Raw genomic sequence first — 15,341 nt, forward strand, 5'->3', positions numbered from 1 at the left:
GCTTCAAGAAAATCAGCCCAAACCGTACCCAAAAAAACCCAATGGGCAGGCTTGCTGCTGAAGAAACTGAAACCTTTGTTCCTGCAGGGTACTGAACTGTGGAAACCTGTGCAATGAAACTTAGTTATAGTGGTACTTGCTTATTCAAACCTGGCCTGGTGATGCTATGATTACTCTGTGCTTAATTAGATTTCTATCTAAAAAGACAAACCATGGCGACTGAGAAACTGGGTTCAGAGATGACTAACCACGAGGACGCTGCGTGAGCGCTCAGAAGTTCTACCTGTTTTACCAGTATCTTCCCACATCACAGAATTTTAGCAAGTGGGTGGTTCAACGTCCCTGAACACGGTCGATTTTCTGTGAAAGACTGCTCCATGAACACAAAGAAGGTGGGCATAAGCAAGAGGTAAGATGCCCCTGGGCAGAAGCAGGAGGCGATAAGATGTGCTGAATTCCCTGTGTTGATTGGGATTGGGTACATCGAGAGAGCACGGAAGAGTTGGGCAATGTTTGGGTGGGATTGCCGCCTTCCTCAGTGCATCATCCAGCCGTTAGATGTCTCTGAAGCATGTAAGATTCCAGACTCATCCTGCCACCTGGTAAATGTCAAGTCTGGAGCCTGGGCAGTGCTGTCACCTCTTGGCTTCACCCCTGCTCATCTGTTTAACAAAAGCCTTGTGTCTGAGGAAGGCTCACTGCCTCGCTGGCAGTGGCGCTTTGTAAACCTGCCTTTAAGTCTCAGATGAGCCTGTACCATCAGAGAGCCAGAAGGCAGGCAGCCTTCAAAGGCAGAAGCGCTGGAAGTAACTGGTGTCTAGCAGTTCTGACAGTCCGGCTGCCGCCGGCATCCATCCCTCGGTGGGCTCTGGAGCGTTTCTGTAGTGCCAGTTTTCTCCCGTTACAGAACTGGCAGATGGCCTTTGCCACGGTCACGCAAACTCAAACCCACTTTGTGACCAGTTTAGACTAACTTGCCAGACTGTTAAATTGATGTGCCCAAGGCACCTGCTACAGGGTGTATCTGTCCTCTGCAGAAAAACCAGCTCGTCAGAGCAGTTACTCCAGCTGTAGCATCCAGCTTGTCAGAACTTTGCTCTCTGTCCAGGTTTTTCTTCTGCGTACTGCTGCCTGATGCTTTTTTGCTGTTGCTGTGGATGCCTTCTTTGACAGACTACCCAGAAGGACCACCTTAATGTGTCAACAGGGACATGCTTTCGCAGTGATGGAGGGAAATCGGAAGCAATGTGTGGGACAAACCCCCTGCACATGCCTATGAAATGTGTCTCCAGCTAGACAGGGAGGGTCTCAGCTGCATCTCCACTGCTCCAGCGTGAGGGCGGAGGTTTCAGCAGAGCTAAGCACAGGGACCCTTTGCAATTCGGTGAACGCGAGTCCCTTTGCTCAGGTGGACTCTACTGAACAGTCCCACCTTGGAGCTGAACTCAACAAAGTCTCATGATGGAGACCTCGCTGAGTTGAGGGGGGGGTTGAGGGGGACGGGTATCACCAGCACAAGTGACTGAACCAGCTGTTAATACCTTGCTGAGCCAGGCAATTTTGTACTTCAAGCATTCGTGCTTCGTTCAGAGTGAGCGACCTTCCGTTTATACTCTGCAGTTATAATGGCATGATCTCAGAAGAACTGGGGATCAGCTTTAGCTCTTTTTGCGAAGTAAGGATCTCCTAATTTACCTCAGATGCTTTTTCTTTTTTCCTGTGGACTTCCCATTCCTTAAAGCATTCTGTGAACTTTCCTGTTACATAGGATGACAAGTTTGTTCTTTACACAGTATCATCACTTTATTATCCTTGTTTTCAAGGTCCCAAGCACCAAACAGTTGTGCTGAATAAAATATTAATATCATTAGAAATGCTTTAAAACCCCTAGAAGCTTCTCCCCACAAAACCCCAAGCAGATGCCTGTACAAAACTGAGGCAAATGGAGAAGATTTTTACAATTCTTGCAGACACACTCAGAATCTCTCATTTTAGTAGTAATGATTCTTAAGGTCCTGGCTATGACTGTATTTTAGGTAGCTGACTTTTCAGCTGTTGTTTCGACGCATATAGAATACGGCGTATCCTGCCCCAAGTGTACAGCTTGATTTTGAGCACGAAATGGCTTTGGGGAATTTACAAATGAAATCCACTAATTGTTAGACATATAAATTGATGTAAAACCCGTTTAGCGGCTGTGTCCATTAAGAGACAAATGAATAACACAGGCTTGGACCAGAGTAACTTGTGGTCGCTGAGGGTGTCACCACCCCACCCTGTCTTTCTAATAGACACCCAAGTGCCCAGTAAAGGCTGCAGCAGCTTCTTTAGAGTCTCAGTGTCAGGCGGCGGTTTCAGCGACATCAGTTACGGGCATCCCTCTCCCTCCCTCCCTTTTTTTTTTTTTTCAAAATCCCTAAATTCACACTCCACAGTCCCTACAGGCTGCCCTCTGGGTTGTCCTGGGTCAACAGAAGCTGGAGCAGGACTTCGGGGGAAGTCCAAAAGCACAAGTGCCAGCACCCTCAGCATCGTGGCCACCTCCTTCCCTCGCGGCATCAGTCTCACTCGGAGCCCTCCGAAGTGACAGTGGGTACAGGTTCATGCCTACGTTTTTGCACTGATCTCATGAGGCAGGGACAGGCTAAATCTCACTCTTCACTGCATTGCACCGCTCTGTTCTATCAGTGAACGGGCACTTGATCATTAATAAGACAAAAAATCCCCAAATGCACACGCGCGCAAACACACCATAAAATACACACAAAATTGCATTTCGTCATGACAGAAAAATACATATCTTCAAGTCATTAAAGTGTTTTCTTTGGATTTCTGGGTTGATATTGATGTATGTTAAAAGGGTGGGGCAATGATCCCCAAAGTGAGCATGACAAGTCCAGGAACATCAGCGTTAAGGTTACACTTAAATCTAAACATGATAAAATAAGTTCACAGCTTGAAGTACCTTAAACATGACCATAAGTCTGCCCTGGGAAGTTTGGGAGGAAAAAGTTCTGCGTCCTTTAAAAAGAAGTTTCAGCTCACCTTGGATCATGCTTCCATAAATCACTAGTTTACTGCACGGAGGGCAGAGTTAAGGTTATTTGCACATTTTATCTTATTTACCGATACAGCATACTCCGGTTCTTAAGACCAGTTTAATTAATTTTGCATAGAACAATGTAGTGACAGCTGCGCTTACACGGCACTTTTCACCCAAACCTCTCAAAAGGAATCTGTAGGGAGGTAACGGTTATCATCTTTGCAAAATACACTGGGGAAAGGCGAAGGTATTTGTCAATGGCCACGCGGACGTGTGGTAGAGCCGAGACAGAAAACGGGTTGCCTGAAGGTCAGTTCAGTAAATATTCCGTCTGAGATGTGACGGCCTCTTCCAAGCTTTCCATTTTTCTTGACCAGATAAAAAGTATGATGTTTGCATCATATACCGGAATATTTCTTTCAAGTTGAGGTTGTGCCAACACCAAGACAGTCCCGTTAACCAAAGCATCCCTTTCATTTCAGGGTTTTCTTTCAAAATTGTTTTTAAAAAAATAATATATATATATCTCTCTATAGTCCTACATGTAAACTTCATTCCTTTAGACCACTGTAATCCACCGTGTTACTCATCCTTGTCGTCATCTTTGGAGTTCCTCTGCAGGACAGGGCTCAGTTTGTTTTGCAAAACGGCTGCGAGTTTTTTTGAGGTTTTTTTCAGGAAAGCGCTTCCAGGGTGAACGTTACTAACGTGCAGGTACAGGTCCTCCTGCGTGGGGCCCGTGTAGCCGCAGTCTTCGCACACGTAAAGTTTATCTCGCCGCTGTTTGTAGGCGTACTGCTGCTGCACGCCGTGAATCTTCTTAAGGTGGGACTCCAGGGAGCAGCGCTGGGTGAAGGCTTTGTTGCAAACCTCACATTTGTAAGGCCGAATTCCTGCAACGTGAAAAGACAGCAATTACCGTCCTGATTTACGTTTCTTACAGCCGACTAAGGAGCAAGGCTCTGGCATATCAGCCATGGAGCAGATGGCCAGCAGCCACGGACCTACTAGCCCAAGGAGCTACCTGTCTAAATAAAACGTCTTCCTTTTGGCCTAAAATTTTCAGGAATGTGTTGATATATTTAGGCATAGAAAACCTAGAAACGTTTCGAGAAGACGTAGGCAGACGCTGTGAATAACAGGTGCCCATCGGCGCTTTGGTCCTAACGAAGAAGCCGTTATCGACTCTTGCGAAAATTACTCCTGTAGAGCCCCGACTTTTTCAAGTCCTGTGATTGGGTAAAACTATCGGTTTCCGCTAACCTTTCATTTTGGCTTTTACAATGGATGAAATCTCGCATCTAAGATGTTAATTTTTCTCTTTTAGTGAGCAAAGCTTAACGAGGCTTCGGTGAACGGCAGCCTAATGTGAACATACAGCGATCACAGTGCTTCAAAGGAGAGAGAGCATTTCCGTAGAATACAGATGGGATGACTGAGATTACAAGCTCCAGTTCTAGCAGAGAAGGGCATGAAGGTGACAGAAGAGTGTCTCCAGAGGAGGGAGAAGGAGCTGCCTTGTGATTTGAATGCCCAAGCAGTTTCATTCAGCACAGAAAACCAACACCGTAAAAATATTGACCCGTAAAAAATCCCCATTTTACCACTAATTGGCACCAATTTAACAACAACGACCCCCCAGTACTTGAATGACAAATAGCTGAGGGTTTATTGACACTTGAAAAAAATTAAACCAGCAGTGATTTTACTTACTAGACCAGCTCAGTAAGTTTTCAAGCAAAGACCAGCATTAAAACCGATGCAAGGAGTTACTTAAACCCCTCTCTTTTCCCAACGGAAGGTGAAACACCAGCGTGCGGAAGATCTGACCTACGGTGAGTAACAGCCAGGCAAAAAAGGGGCAAAGCACAGGCTTTCATACAGACGGTTGTAACTTTGTAATCAGATTGTGTTAAGTTCACCTCTCAGTCGCTGATCTTTCTAGCAGAAATCCAAACTGATTAGGAGTCGCAACCAGCGGCACCTCGATTGCATTTTTGCAAGTCTTGTGAAAGGAGGTTATCCCGGTGCGCCGGCTTAAACTATCGAGGCTGAAGTTTCCCAACACCTACTGCTGCGAGACTGCTTGGGTTACGTGACACCGCAATTGGAGAGAAACTCCAAATCTCCAATAGAATTCACCCACAAACCCCCGTCTTTTACAAACGGTATTTCGGCTGCCCTTTCGTGCTCACTGAAGGCAATTTAAACCTCCACCTTCCCCAGTTCCTGACGCCAACAGTGCTCCACAGGCACCAATACAAGTACAAGAGGGGTCGTGCCAGGATGGCGGGGCCCATCAGGGCTGTGGGAACTCCTTCATTACTTGGGAAACATTTTAAAATTTGATTTTACTGTGTGTATTGGTTACTTTTGAACGTTTAAGTCTGCTTATGCCATGAAGCTAGACCGGGATGGTTGGCTTTCACGTTCTCTTGACCCTACCCTGCTGTTGCACCGTCCGGTTACAAACGCTGCACGGCAATTTCCACCGGAACACTGAAATTCAGCAAAGCGTATGTAAATGAGCACACGTAGCTACGAAATAAAGCCAATACGAGCACTTCCAGCTTGTCTTCTTTTTAACATACAAATATAGCCCAGCTTTCCTGAACAGCAATCAAGTTTGACATAAAAAAGGCCACCGCTTTCAGAGATGCCACACTTCAGGCTGGAAATGATACGTGCCAGAACATTATTGGTACCGCTGCGACCGCCAGCCTTCATCGCCCCCGCAACGCAGAGCACCAGGTAAATGCAATATATGTGAATGTTTGTCCTGGCTTTACACTGGAGAGGAGAAATAGCGATGCCAGGTTTCCCCTAGTACATTTGGGGACAATCGAACCATAAGATTCACATTTCTAGGACAATGGGTTTTTACTCCTGCCCAGTACAAAGATCCTTCTTCCCTTTCAGAGTTTCGCAAAATTGGCTCCACTCCTGTGTAGGAAGTTCAACCCTACCTGCCACACCATACACATTTTTTAGCTTCTGAAAAGACACCCTCTCGGATTCAGTTTCTGAGTCTCAAAGGTTGAGGGGACAGGTTGGAAAATCGCTTCTTTCAGAAGCACTGACTCCATACTTCAGCCGTACCCCGGCGGCAGCTCCCTGCTCGCAGCCGGCGGCTCTCCTTTCCACATGAAAGCTTTGCAAACAAACCAAACTAGCCCAAAACGCTGGCTCCAGACAATGCTCTCCAACTGAAACGGGCGGCATTGTTTTCGTGAGCTCTCCTGCTAAGAAACAGCTCCTGCCCACCAACGTATTTGCATCGCCTCTAGCAGTTCGCCTGGTTAATGGTGCCTAAGCCAAAAAAGGGGCATCGGAGAGCGAGCCCAAGTAATCGGCCGGTCCCATAAGTCACCACAAATGTGGAAAGTTGGAATGTGCCCGGCAGATGGGGTGGATGCATCTTCTGGGTGCCCTGCAGTGCGAAATCAAAGCCTCCTGAGCACAGGCAGCTCGGACTGCTAGAAAGCCTCTTGCTTGGTGAGGATGGGGTTGGTAGGTATTTAAGCCATCGCTTCCACTAAGAATAAGAAAGAGAAACAAAAAGGTGGCCTTCTGCCTGCTCCAGGTTAGGATAAGCACTTCTGTGTCCAGAGAGCTGGATTTGAGGCAACCACCCTGCTTCAAAGAAAGACAACGGCAGCTATTTGGGGTAGGCTCGAGAACTGACCCCACTGCAGAGTGGCCATGGGAAGTGCATCCCCCCCCAGCCTGGTGGAGCCATACGGGAGCAAGAGCGAGCAGAGAAGGGAAAGGGACAATTTTTCAGCCTTAATGTGTTTAATGGCTTAAGTCACAGCATCCTCGGTTTTGCCTGTACATCTGGTGTAGATGCAACCAGGGAGGAGGGAACTAAGCCCAGGCTAAGGGCAACATTTTTACCCACCCTCAATCCAGGGCCGGAACCGCTGCTGGGATATTTTTCAACCCACTGCTCCTGGTTTTCAACCCATGCTGTGACTCACACGACAAGGAAGCAGAGACGGTTTAGGCCAGTGGCCAACCTGATCTGGGTGGCTGGATGTGCAGAGGGAAACGTCTCCGAAAGGGGACTTGGGGAGCTGGTAGCCTGAAGCAGGCAGGGATGCAGCACACAGGGTTAGCAGAAGTCAGATGTGTTGTCTGGTTTCTAGGGAAACTAGAAACTAGTTTCTGCAGGCGCAGAATGAACCACATTCTGGTTTCTCCAAACGGTGCCAAAATCAAGCCATAAACCCATCCTGCAGGACAGCCGGCGGGGAAGGTTTGCAAAAAAACCAAGAAACTGCTGCTCGTTGCCTCTAGAGGGCAAAGCATTTTCATCCACCGCCCGCCTGCCCTCACCGCTACACACCAGACTCGCAATAATGTGCCATGAGTTGGTTATCCCGGGTGGGTTATCCTGGTCTCGTGGCCATGTCTACACCACATCTGGATGGCAGCTCATGCACCCAGACTGTTTCACACAGATTTCTTTATTTCTTTACTTCTCCTCAAATTTCTTTAGTCCCAGGACTTTAATTTGTCCAGCCTTTCCCTTTCCTCCACTGCATCCCCGCTATTTTTTGCAAATGTTGTCTACCTGGGGTTTGTATTATTATCTTGCCAGATTACCCTCACCCTCTCCTTCTCCTTGTCCCGTCTTACCCCTTCTCCCACCTCCCGCTAGCCAGAGCCGTCCGTGACCCTCCAGGGAACATGTTCTCACCGGTATGGGTCCGGACATGTCTTTTCAGATCGAAGGTGTCGTTGAAGCCTTTTCCGCAGAAGGTGCACAAGTGTCTCTTCACCTGGCTGTGACACTTGACGTGACGGTTGAGCATCCGCTGCAAGCGAAAGCCTTTGCCGCACAGCTCGCAGCTATGCACCGTAGCATCGTTACAGGTGCCGGTGGTGAACTAAGGAATGGAAGAGGACAGGGCGAGTAGGCATCAGGATGACAAAGACCGACAGAAAACAAACAAAGCGAGGAGGGATGGCGTATTGTTGCATTAGAAAAAATTCTTGGGATATATCCAAAACCAAAAGTGAAAACATTTGGGAGATCCTTGCTGGGCAATACCTTCATGCTTCCCTTGCAATCAGGTGGGTGACCTAACGAACATGCACGGTTTGGGACGAGGACAACGCTGGCCAGCTTGGGCTGCAGGGGTTAAAAAAAAGCCTGCGTGCTGGATACCTTCCCAAGGCAGGGACCCTCGTCCAGCTACATCCATAAGCACATACACGTCTAGGCTATGAGGACCTCTTCCGTGGTGCCACGTGTGTGTTTGCTCCTGCACTCAGACAATATCCTGGTGGGAGACGGGAGGCCCCTCCTGGCGTGAGAAAGTCATACCCATGCGGTGCCTTCGCTCCCAGCTGCTATGGGTCCCTCAAAAAACAGCCAGTGGTGGAAAAAAAAAAAAGGTAGGTTTGGCGAGATAAACCAAAGGCACGTTGTGCTGACTCAGCAGAGACTGAGACAATGGCACTAATCTCCTCCCGTTGGTCTCCCTGGCTTGTTAATTAACGGCAGAGTGTCATTAGGGGTTAATCTCCTCATTCCCGCTCCTAACACCAAAAATATTGTGCCAACACCATGACCTAACTTGACTAAGGGAGACACTGATGATTCAGCTCTCGGGAAGAGCGTTCCTCAGAGGGCAGGCTTAGTGTCTGGAAGACGCAAATACTTCGCTATTAGTTTAATTATCGGCGGGGGAGTGGACGTGCTCGCCGTTAGCCACTTGGGATGGGGGAAAGCCAGCGAAGCGGGCGGCACCACATGCACACGTCCATCGGCTCCGGTGGCGCTTTTGGGGAGTTTCTGTGGCACGCTGAGAAAACCCAACTCTGCCGAAGCGGGGTTTCGCTGTGACTGTTGCTAATGGCCCAGGTTAAATTACACAAAGTAGGTTAAAGTCAAAGAGCAGCGGGGCAAGCTCTTCATAAGGAGAAGAATACACGTGGTGTTTCTTTTTCCTGAAGAACCACTTATTTTTCCCCATCCTCCTCCTTCACTTACTACTGAAGTAATGCTACCTACAAAGAAAGATTTTTTTAAAAAAAGCATCTGCAAAACCACGAGGTGTGAAACTAGAGGGGGAGCCGGCTGGGAAGTATCTGTTGGGCAACAGGTAGGACTCCACCTCATGCGGCCGCACATAAGCAGGGTGAAAACCTAGTGTTTAATCATGAGATTAATAACATGGTGGCTGAAAGGCTGTCATCCCAGCAGAGACAGTGGGAATTTTTACAGCTCCATCCATCAGACCAACATCCAGGGCTTAACGAGGTGTTAACTAACCACCAGTAAACACATCTCCTTCCTAGCACTGGGGTGGCCTGGATCCACCTCTGCTGAGGGGGACCCTGGATGTTCAGAGATGGACGTGGTCCTCCCACCCCATCTGCATCACCACCACACTTTGGGAGCTCGGTCTCCGGTTCTCTGATACTATGAGGAGCCCATGAGCCTTCTCAGCCTTGGGAGGGACATCATGGTTGTGCTCTGCTGGGTCTGCCCAGGGGACACCCAGTCACTAAGAGCCCCTGCCCATGCAGCAGAGAGGCTCTTCAGCAAAGTTAACGGACAGATACTTGCTTCATTTCACCCAAGCCTGAGGGTCCACCTCAAAGTGGCAATGGCCTTTCACAGCTTTGGAGGAGGACCTTTTCCTAGCTGCTATCTTGATAAGTGAAGAGGGTAAGGGGGGGTGGGGTGGGAAGATTCAGCACAGCCCCCCTTGGCCAAGGCTTGACTACAATCTGGAAGGCGGCCTTTTAAGGAGGCCCCACGTTAAGGAACGAGATCCACCCACGCACCGTGGGGCATGACTCCTAGCTGCCAGGGCTGGTCCTTCCTGGCTGGCTTCAGAGCTCCTTTGGGACCCGGGCCAAGGAGGTCAGGGGCAGCGTGTCCCAGGCGGGGGATAAGGGAAGGCAAAGGGCGCTGGAAGATTACGGTACATCGCTTACAAGGCTTGCCCTGCCGCTGCCATCCTATGGGAGCTGCTCTTTGCGGGGCCTCCATCTCGGTGTGTGGGATGGGTGCTGTCACCACCACAGCAGAGACGGCCCAAGGGACTGCTGTCACCCGGCGTCCCCAGCCGCCAGCCGGGCACTGCCCTCAAAGAGGGGTCACCCCATCACGGGGGAAGAGACAGCGGGGCGGGGGGGGGGGGGGATGGATTGCGGGCCGGTTACCTTGATTTTCGACCTGACGACGGGGCGCTTGACGGCCAGGTCCAGTAGCATCCCCCCGGCCGTGCCCAGGTCGCCGGGGGGGGGCTGGAGGGTGGGGGAGTCGCTGGGCTCGGCGTCGCGGGTCCCGCTGCTGCTCCCGCTGCTCTCCAGGCTGCAGCTGTCCTCGTAGCCCAGCAGCACGCAGCCGATGCCGCCTGCGGCGGGGGGATGCGGTAAATGAGGGGGGAGACCGGGGGGGGGGGGGGGAGGATGGGTGGGGAGAAGGCGGCGGTGGGGGGCGGCGGCGGGCGGGAGCCTCCGATCCCCGGTGTTTAACCTGCGGGCGGGCCGCCGGCGGCGGGGGAGGATCCCCGGCTCCCGCTGCAATCGGAAACTCAAACACGAACGGTCCCAAAGTTCAAACAAGCCAGCTCCGCCGCCTTCCCGTTATACCCCGGGCAAGGGCAGGAGGAGGAGGAGGCGGAGGGGGAGGCCAGGAGGACATCGTCGTCGTCCCGTCCCCGTCCCCCCCCCGCCCGGCTCCTTTCTTCTCCTCCTCCCCCCGCCACCTTTCTCATGCAAACGAGGTTTCCCACCTTCCCGGACACCCCCCCCCCCCCCGCCCCCGCCATGCCCCGGGGTGGGAGATGGTGCCAGGCATGGGGGCGGCAGCGCCCGGCGGGACCGGCACCCCCCGCCGCTGGGCGGGGAGGGTCCCCGAGCCCCTTCACCCCCCACCCCCTCCACGTTAAGCACAGCTCTCCCCGGCCCGCCGTCCGTCCGTCCCCCACCTCGGGGGTCTCCCGGGCGGGCAAAACCCCCTCCCCAACCCACCCCCTCCGCAGCCCGCGGGGTCCGGGGTGAGGGCTGGGGTCCGGCGGGGACCCCCCCCTCCCTCCCGGCGGCGAGCGGTGCCGGGGGAGGGAGCCCGTCGGCGGCCGTACCTGGGATGTAGGTGTCGGCTCTCTCCTCATCGGGCAGCCCATCCCAGCTGCGCACCGCCGGCTGCGGGCTCCGGCGCTTCACCAGGAAGGCTCTGGGCATGGCGAGGGCAGGGGGCTCGGCTCGGCTCGGCTCGGCTCGGCACAGCTGGGCGCGGAGCGGAGCGGAGCGGAGCGGCGGCTCACCCCGCCGCCCGCCCGCAGCCCGGCGGGGAGCGGGACCGCACGCACCGGGCAGAGCCGCCGAGGCGCGGGGAGGGGAAGGGGAGGGGAGGGGAAAGGAGAGGGGGGGGGTGGGTAGGGGGGGGGGGAGGAAAGTTTCATAAGGTGGAATAGAAAAATGCACCAGGAAACTTGGGAAGGAGCATGCGTGCTGCAAACATAACGGTGTCAACAAGTCTGCTTACCTGTCCGACCGGTTGGAGCAGCTGAGCTTTGTTCCAGCCCTTCCTAAGGCATGAATGTTTGCAAAAGAATTTAACGTCTGAAAATTAAAAAAAAAAAAAAAAAATAGAGGAGGGGAGCCCCGCCGTCGCTGCCCGCCTGGCCCCCCACCCACCCATCCATCCACCCCCGGCAGACCCGGACCCGCTGCCCGCCCGCCGCCGCCGGGGGATGCCGGGGGTGGGTGCTCCCCACCCGCGGGTGCGGGTCCCGGCGCCCCCCGTGGGGGGCTGAGCCGAGGGTAACACGCACACCCCCCCCGGGGGCAGCCGGCGGAGGGGAGGGCTCCCCGGGGCGCCGGGGAAGAGGCTGAGCTGCCCCCGGGGCGGCAGCAGGCAGAGAAAGTTGTTGTTATTTTTCTTAATGACAAGCTTTTTCTTCTTTAAAAAGAGAAGGAGAGAGAAGAAGAAAAAAAAAGAAAAAGGCTTTATTCTATTTCAGTCATTGATTTAAAAAGAAAAATGTGTCACGGCCTCAGCCACCCCCCCTCTCGTTTTTTTTTTATTCACCTCTTGTACTCTCCCCCTCTTCCCGAAGTGGAAATGAAACAAAAGACGGGGGGGGGGGGGGGGGGAAGGAAGCAAAAGAAACAGAAGAAAACCCACAAAACTGCACTGAAAAGTCTCCGAGCGCAGCGGAGCCCGCGCGTGGTGTGTCCTCGGGTATTTAAGAGCATTCAGGGGTGCCTTCTCCCGCCTCACACCTACAATTCAATCCGCTTTTTTTATGAAACGCAGCGGGAACGCACTGGGCGCAGCCTCCCAGCAGAGCCGGCACCGGGCTGGAGCCGTGGTGCAGGCTGGTGGGGCTGAGCACAGGAGCCCTTTCCCCCATGTGAAGAGGCCTTTCAGATGGCATCCCTCTTCTCGAAGGTTGCCGCTTTCCTCCCAAAGAGCAAAGCGCAGGCCAGGGGGGAATCGCCGGGAGTTTCACCGTTGGCTTCATTGAGAAGAAGAGTTAACTTCAGGGGATGGATCTGGAGCTTCTGGAAAGGACGCGCCTTCAAATGTGGTGGTCAAATGAAAGAGCTCTGCTTAAAACATATTCCCGGTTACTCTCTGGGGCAAGGACCACCACTGTGGGGCTGTTGGGGACGTTGTACGGGGGTCTTGAGTGGGTTTGAGCCCTGGGGGCGTGGGAGCGGTGGGAACCCCAGCCCTGAGCCCTGCATCAGGTGCGGCACCACCAGAGAGGTCCTCCAGGCTGAGCATCCCAACGCAATCAGGGTTTCTGTTGGAGAAATATGAGAAGTAAAGGGTACAATTCCAGCCAGGAAATCCCAGCCGGGAGCCGCAGCAGCCCTACCCACCATACCGCGTTTCAGTAGGGTCTACCGGAGCGATGCGCAGGCGCAGACGTCTTCATCCCACCAGCTGAAGCAGCAGAGGAGTTGCCACACCGCCCAGTGCTTTCTCCTCCAGGAAGGGTTTTAAGCCTAGACCACTCTCCCACAGGACAAGCCCTGGGAGCGATGGCGAAGGGCTGGGAGGCAGCTACTGGCTCCCCCAGCTCCTGCGGGGAGTTTACAGTCTCCACAGGTAGCGGGGAGTGGGGAGGGGGGGAAGAAGACACCTCAGCATGCCTTCGGGCAATACCTCAGCAATACCACACGTAAAACCTTCTCTTTCTTTCTTTCTCTTTAAGGCTATGTAATTTCTCCATTTCGTCTGGGATTTTGCTCCGGGTCAAAATGCAGCTACATGGGTTTTAATTGATTTTTTGCAACGCTTTCAACTTGAGGTTTCTTTTATTTTAACCACTCCTTGTCTTTTAAGCCAAAATAGGTAGCAAATGACATTAATCACAACGCTCCTGAACCAAGAGTTTGCAGTGACTACTTTAACGTCTCCTCAGCTTTTTCAAATCCTGCTTTGAGGTTCCCATTTAGCGAGGTCCTGGAGTACACGCTTCGTTTTAATTGGGTGCTCCAAGTCAGACGTGTACTTACAAGCACAGCTGAATCAGGAACTAAATTATCAGTAGTAGCAGTATCAGCACGAGTGGTCAGGGCTGCGGTGTGCCCAGCACCGTCGGAGGCACAGGGTGGGAGAAGGTCCTGAAGCCTTTGGCAAAGCAAGAGGAGCTGGATGGAGAGGCACCATCTACGTGCAGTAGAGCATCTCGGCGGTGGTGGGCTGCCTTCTCCTTGAGCTAGCGGGTGGAAACACAGATTGTTGGCCAAGCCTTGATGTTGCTTGGCCATAGTCTGGAAGAAAACCATGCTGCCTTTCCTAAAATGACCATTCCTTGGTATTTTTTAACCCGGAGGAGCCTGGGAAGCATGCTCACAGCACGGTCCCACCAACACCATTGCAAGGAGCCACACGCAGCATCATGAAGCGGCATCCCTGGGGACACGCTGTCTTCGTCGAGGCAGCCCACAGACACGTCACTGGGCAGCCGGTGTCCTTCTCCATACGCCCGCTGGAGCAATGTTGCACGTACAGCCCAAGCGCTGTAATTACTCAACAAATAACAACGCTAACGAGATAATGGCACACAAACCTTTCTGTAGGATCTTGTTTAATTTTTCAGCGTTACTTGGGTGTGGGAGAAAATCCAGTACATTAAATTAACATTTTGGGTGTAAATCAAATTAAATGTACAAAATGCCCTGTAGGGTCAAAGCACAATGGGACCCACCCTTACAGATTTGACTACTAAAATGTGTTTTATTTGACTCGAATCATTTGGGAGTGAGGAGGGAGAGATGGGATCACTCAATGAATCGGCCATGTGTCGCTGTCGCAATCACAGCTCCCTCCTACCCCAGCCGACCCCAGGGTTGGGGGGGGATCGATGGTCGCATGTGAGGGGCACGGGGGCACTCGTCCCTTCTGGAGGAGTCCCTCTCACCGCCAGCCTCCCCCCGGTTGATACAGCACCTGGAAGGGAGTGGGGAAAGCGTGCTTGGGGACAAGGACCAGGGCGGAGGGAGCGAGGGAAGGAGCTGGGCTTGAGAGGAGAAGAGCAGAAGGAAAGATGCTCGGTAAAGGATATGTAAGCAAAGACACACATCCACTGCTCGGGGGATGATAACTCAGTTTTATCTGTGATCAGGGAATATTTTAGCTGCCCAGCGACCCCAGGGAGCCATGTTCTTTCTTCTTCTTCTTGCCTGGGCTACTTTCCACCTTGATCACCCCAACCATCACCCCTCCTGCGCAGAAGCAGAGGGACACCAGCAGTACACCTGCAGGGGCTGCTTGGGGATGCTCTGCCCACGAGGCTGAGAGCGCAGTCACCCAGTCCCCTTTTTCCGGTGATTTCTCACAATTTTGAGCCAAACTGGGCAGGACGGAGATGAGACCCTGGCTGGTGCAGGAGCCCAGCAATGCAACAGCGCAGCCTTTGGTCTCTGGCTCCCAGCAGAGCTCAGATGGAGGGATTTATCCAAGTTTAGTGACTGTGCAAGAGAGGCCACAGCTTCACATGCTTGGGAAGATGGACCTTCATCTTCTGGGGTCTGTGGTGTGCCTGGAACACCAGGGCTGGGACATCTGGGCTGCTGCAAGTCACCCAAACACCCAGCCGACAGGCACCCCTCTGCTGGAAAACTCCCTTGCTCCTCCCAGAGGAGTTTTGGGAGAGAGGGGGAGGAAACTGGGACATCCCAGGCATTCTGGCATGAACACTCCCTTCCTCGAAATGCTCCACATTTCCCCACATGAGGTGGGACAGCGAGCATGCAGTCCATGCCGGCACCCAGGAACGAGCTCTGCAAGGCCATCAGGAGCCCCGGGCTTGCATCC

General features: G+C 52.6%; 1 protein-coding gene across 1 annotated transcript; it reads right to left on the reverse strand.

The window, feature by feature from the left end:
* Positions 1-2,422: 2,422 nt before the first annotated feature.
* Positions 2,423-11,296, reverse strand: OVOL2 (ovo like zinc finger 2). Its single transcript, XM_054195340.1, has 4 exons — positions 11,149-11,296; positions 10,226-10,419; positions 7,746-7,935; positions 2,423-3,936 (listed from the first exon to the last, which is right to left on the reverse strand). Exons 1-4 carry the CDS (start codon positions 11,246-11,248, stop codon positions 3,626-3,628), a joined length of 795 nt encoding a protein of 264 aa, XP_054051315.1. The 5' UTR covers positions 11,249-11,296; the 3' UTR covers positions 2,423-3,625.
* Positions 11,297-15,341: the final 4,045 nt, after the last annotated feature.

The sequence above is a fragment of the Rissa tridactyla genome, chromosome 3, assembly GCF_028500815.1.
Source record: "Rissa tridactyla isolate bRisTri1 chromosome 3, bRisTri1.patW.cur.20221130, whole genome shotgun sequence".
Taxonomy (NCBI): Eukaryota; Metazoa; Chordata; class Aves; order Charadriiformes; family Laridae; genus Rissa; species Rissa tridactyla.

Coding starts and splice junctions, on each gene's coding strand:
- OVOL2 (XM_054195340.1), bottom strand. CDS start 11,248: ATGCCCAGAGCCTTCCTGGTGAAGCGCCGGAGCCCGCAGCCGGCGGTG. Junction 7,936..10,225: donor TCGTCAGGTCGAAAATCAAG/GTAACCGGCCCG, acceptor TCCATTCCTTAG/TTCACCACCGGCACCTGTAA. Junction 3,937..7,745: donor ACATGTCCGGACCCATACCG/GTGAGAACATGT, acceptor TTCACGTTGCAG/GAATTCGGCCTTACAAATGT.